Below are 5579 nucleotides of genomic sequence, written 5' to 3' on the forward strand. Positions count from 1 at the left end.
GGAGGAACGGGTACCCTCATCCATTGCTGGTGGGAATGCAATCTTGTGCAACCACTGTGGAAGTCAGTGTTTTGGTTTCTCAGGAAATTCGGGATCAACCTACCCCTGGACCTAGCGATACCACTCCTGGGAATATACCCAAGAGATGCTCTATCATCTGACAAAAGCATTTGTTCAACTATGTTCATAGCAGTATTATTTGTAATAGCCAGAACCTGGAAACAACCTAGATACCCTTCAATGGAAGAATGGATGAAGAAAGTGTGGAATATCTACACATTAGAGTACTATGTGGCGGTAAAAAGCAATGACTTCTCGAATTTTGCATGCAAATGGATGGAAATAGAAAACACTATACTGAGTGAGGTAACCCAGACCCAAAAAGATGAACATGGGATGTACTCACTCATAATTGGTTTCTAGCTATAAATAAGGGTCACGGAGTCTACAATTGGTGAACCTATAGAAGCTGAGTAAGAAGGTGAACCCAAGGAAAAACATATAGTTATCCTCTTGGCTATGGGAAGTAGACAAAATTGCCGGGGAGAAAATTGAGATTGGGGGTGGGGTGGGATCGGGGTAAGGGGAGATGGAGAGAGAAAAGGGAGAAGGGGAGGATGGGGGGAATTTGGGGAAAAAAGGATGATTGGGATAAAGGAAGGTTGGATAGGGGAGCATGGAAGCACAATTCTTAGTTAAGGGAGCCACCCTGGGGTTGGCAAGAGACTTGAACCTAGAGTGGGTCCCAGGTGCCCAAGCCGAGGTCCCCAGTTAGCTCCTTGGGCAGCTGAGGATAGGGAACCTGAAATGACCCTATCCTATAGCAATACTGACGAATATCTTACATATCACCATAGAACCCTCATCTGGTGATGGATAGAGATAGAGACAGAGACCCACACTGGAGCACTGGACTGAGCTCCCAAGGTCCCAATGAGGATCAGAAGGAGGGAGAACATGAGCAGAAAAGTTGGGACCTGTGTCATTATTTGTAAGCTGGCAGCACAAAGGAGAGTCTGACTACAGATTGCATAGAATTCTAATTTACTAAATGCTCAATTTCAATCTGGAGCATGTAGAGCTGGGTATTGTTCAGAAGCTACAATTCTTTTTTTGAATAATTTTTATCGATTCTTTTGGAATTTCACATCATGCACCATAAGCCCTCTCATTTCTCAGTTTCTCCATATCTGCTCTTCATGCTTGTAGCATCACCCCCAAAGGAAAGCTTAAAGAGAAATAATAAAAAATTAAAAATACATGTAAGAATATTATTTTTTTGAAAAGCCAACAAAAAGATCCTCTAATTTTCCCACCACTCCGTTGCCTCTTCATTGGTCTTAGTGGCAACTGGATCTGCTGTGTATCATGCAGGATAGAGGGTACAATATGTAATATCATTTTGTTAGTTCAGGAAATGACACAATGAAAGACCTAAAAGTTCAGCTACGACAGAAACGATGAGTAGCCTCCGCACAATTTTCTTCCTTGTGTGTCAAACATGGCATTTACTAAATAGTATTTACAGGAACTATTTGTGAACATTGCCTCATGAGCTCTCTTTGCACTAAACATAAACCTCATCCTTCTTGGCCAAATTTCAGCATGTTAGCATCAGACAAAAAGTGAATTTCTATACCTGAATGGAGGGAGAAGGACCTTGGACTGCCCACAGGGCAGGGAACCCTGAGTGCTCTTCAAACTGAAGAGGGAGGGGGAGGGGAGAGGGGCAAGGGGAGTGGGGGGAAGGAGGGAAAAGGCAGGTGGGGAGGAGGCGGAAATTTTTAATAAAAAATTAAATTAAAAGAAAAAAATAGGTAGTTAAAAGTTTACCTTGTTTACCAAACATAGCAAGTTTCAATAGAAAGTAAATTACAAGACTTTGGGCTCACCAAGATAAGACAGATATGAAGATTTTCTCTGACTTTTTCCAATGCAAATAGACTTGATATTGTTGATGTACTTATTGCCTGTATATATTGTATATATTTATTGTATTTACTGTGTATAGATTTTTCTTATATTAGTTATAGCCTTCTTTTATATTTTAGACAAAAGAGGCTAAATATAGTGATATTTTTTTCATGTTTTAATAAATAAAGCTTGCCTAAATGTCAGAATGGCAAAGCCAAGCTACTAGATTTCAAGGAGTGGTGGCACATATTTTCATCCCAGGACTGGGAATACAGAGGCAGATGGATCTCTGTGATTTCAAGGCCACGCTGTGTTGTACAAGATCAATACAGAAATAAATCCAGTTGGTGATGCCTCGTAGGTTTAATCCCAGTACCAGAGGGAATATAAAATGAGAGGAGAGATAGGTTTAGTCTGCTTAGTTTGAGGTCACCCATTCTTGGTAGAAGTAAGACTTCTCCAGTAGCTTAACTAATTTGCTTTTCTGGTTTTCAGGTTGAACACCAATATCTGTCTCAGGGTTTTTATTATTCATGCTACAATACACTCAAGGGTTCACTGCCCAGAATCATTCAAAGAATCACTCAGCTTCAAGGTATTGTAGGTCTCCAGCAATTTTATGTAATCTGTAATGCTCTTTTTCCCTGACATATTTCCAAGAAAGGTGCTGAGTAAGTTTCTTAATCAGAATATGGACATGAGTAGCTAGCAAATTTTGTATATGGGGGCAAAAAAAATTTCTTCTAAAAACATCAAACTTTTTTAATTGATATAAAATATAAAGACTAGAAGGCAGACTCTGCTGACACAAAATTATGTCTGACATTAATGTGAAGGGTTACTTCTCAGTTTCCACATTGGAAAATCAGATATGGAGACTTCAGAGTAAGATGAGACTGAGAAACAAGGGCAAGAAATATCATATTTTTCTTCTTTTTCAGATCCTAACTTTATGGATTCTAGGTATGTATAGTTCATGTCTGTATATGTATATATTATACACATATAATATATACGTGTGTGTGTAATGTGTGTGTCTATGTATATATATATACATATGACTGCATATATGGGTACATATGTACCTATGTGCTGAGTGGGTAGGTATGGGTGTGTCTGTATGTATAGAAGAAACAGGGATAAAATTAAAAGAAGAATTAGGGAAGAAAAGTAGCAGGAAAGTGAAAAAGAAAAAAATGGTCAAAATATATGATATACTCAGTAAGGCAATTTCTCAGAAAATTAGGAAACGTTCTACCTCAAGATCCCTCAATATTGCTAATGAATATATATTCAAAAGACAATCATACCATAAGGACACATGCTCAACTATGTTCATAACAGCATTATTTGTAATAGCTAGAACCTGGAAACAGTCTAGATGCCCCTAAACTGAAGAATAGATAAAGGAAATATAGTATATTTATACAATAGAGTATATATTCAGTGACAAAAAATAATGGCAGCTTGAATTTACATCCAAATGAATGTAATATAACAAAACATATTGAGTGAGGTAACACAGACCCAAAAAGACAAGTATAATATGCATTCACTCATAAGTGGCTTTTAGATATTAAGCAAAGAAATGCCAGCCTACCAGACACAAATTCAGAGAAACTTGACAACTAAGAGGATCCAGAGAGACATACATGGATTTACACAGGAGATGAAAAAGACAAGCACTCCTGCATAAATAGGGAGCATGGGGGTCATGAGAGAGGGTACAAGGTGAGATGGGAGGAAGGGAGGAGAGTAGAGAAAAATGTATAGCTCAATAAAAACAAAAGTGTATGATATACTAAGAAAGCATTATTTTAAGAAGGTTGTGTACAATGAATTCATACAAATAAAATATTTTAAGGGGAAACAGAATGGTGATCAGATTGCAAAGTCACCTGCCAATAAACCTGATGTGAAACCTGTGTTCAGTCCCCAGAACACAAATGACAAAGGCAATCAAGTCCAAGGGTCCTCTGACTTCTGGAAACATGACATGTCACATATGCAACTAGAAACATGCACACACATACAGACAGATAGAGGTAATAAATTAAATAAAATGCAATAAGAATTAAAAGAATTTATGTAAATGAAAATTAAAGAAAAAACAGAAGTAAGCACCAGTAAAGAAGCAAGAAAGCACTCCAAAATATAGAAAAAGCAGGAAACAGACTTTCCTAGAGCTTCCAAACCAAAATACAGTTTTCCATCATCATTTCAGCCCAGAACTCTAAAAGAGAGATTCCTCGTATTCAAGCAACAGAGTCTGTGGTTATGTGTTACAAAAAGAATAAAAAAGATAATGCTGAGTTCTCCTTTGCATTATCATATAAACCTTTTTCATACCAAAAAACATAAAAGACATGGAACCCATCAGTTTTGCTGAGCTCTGCAAGTTTTGTTACCAGTGTTTCAGGCACCAGCTTTCAGGCAGAATGGGGAAGTGCATAGGTCCAAGTCTATATGTGGTACACACAGCTGGTGAGACTTTCAAAGGAGGTTTTTGTTGGAAGCTGAAGCACTGTGGGAGGAGAGCTGTAATACTGAAGACAATAGTAGTCTGCCAGGTCTTCAGTCTGGACACTGCTAATGGTGAGAGTGAAATCTGTCCGAGATCCAGTGCCTGTAAAGCGATCAGGCACTCCAGCGTTTCGAGTGGATGCCCAGTAGATCAATAGTTTAGGAGACTGCCCTGGTTTCTGCTGGTACCAGGCCAGGTAGTTCTTCTGGTTTCCACTGTTTAAAAGACTCTGACTGGACTTGCAGCTGATGGTGACCTTCTCTCCTGCTGACACAGCCAGGGAGGATGAAGACTGGGTCATCACGATATCTGCACATGCACCTGCAATCAGGAAAACCAATGAGGATGCAACATAAAAAATAGAGAATTTAATACAGGTGAAATTTGTCATTTAATGTCCTTGTAATGTTATATTGTCAGAGTAGTATTGCATAAAAATATTGCACCCTGACACACATTGTAGATTATTTCCTATATACAAAGAAATTGCTCTAAAAAGATTATAATACATTTCATTTTCTTACCAGAAACCCAGAACAGCAATATCATGAAGATCTGGGTCTGTGACTCCATCTTGCTCCCTGTGCCTGTCTGCATTAACTCATTTCTCACTGTCAAAGTCTGGTTTATAAATTCTGAGCAGTAGGGTTGGGCTGGAGGGGCTCATGCAAAGCAGTCAGGAAATACAAAAGCAAATGCCTAAGAAATATGTATTAGAGTTGTTAGTGTTGATCAACAGGCAAATATACCACCACAAAGAGCATGAGAAATCACTGAAAGATTTTGACTCACAGCTCTCCAACAGAAATCTACTAGGATCTCTATTAGAAGCTTTGGTTAAAATCCAAGAAATATTTAAATCAGGTGACTTTTGCAGAAACATTAGGAAAACTATCTCAGTCTGACAGTCCTAGGGAAATGATATGTTCAAAAAATTGAAACAGCAAATTAGAAAACACAGAGGAAGAAAATGTGCAATAAAAGAAAGGAAGACTGGAAGGGGAGAAAAGGAAAGACAAAAAATGAGAGAATTAATGCTAATTATTTTCATTGTCTCCCATCTCTAAAGTAACTTTTTAATTTAATTTTTTATTTATTTTACATACCAACCTCAGTTTCCCCTCTGTCCTGTCATTAGTTC

The 5579-nt window shown here is 38.1% G+C and overlaps 1 gene segment (V, D, J or C); it reads right to left on the reverse strand.

Moving 5' to 3' along the window:
- Positions 1–4376: 4376 nt before the first annotated feature.
- On the reverse strand, positions 4377–5011 carry LOC121433585. The segment is given in 2 exon segments: positions 4377–4759; positions 4963–5011. Coding segments are annotated over 2 exon segments (432 nt in total).
- Positions 5012–5579: the final 568 nt, after the last annotated feature.

This window comes from Microtus oregoni, unplaced genomic scaffold, assembly GCF_018167655.1.
Source record: "Microtus oregoni isolate MIOR12 unplaced genomic scaffold, Mior012 000002F_ref0000024, whole genome shotgun sequence".
Classification (NCBI taxonomy): domain Eukaryota; kingdom Metazoa; phylum Chordata; class Mammalia; order Rodentia; family Cricetidae; genus Microtus; species Microtus oregoni.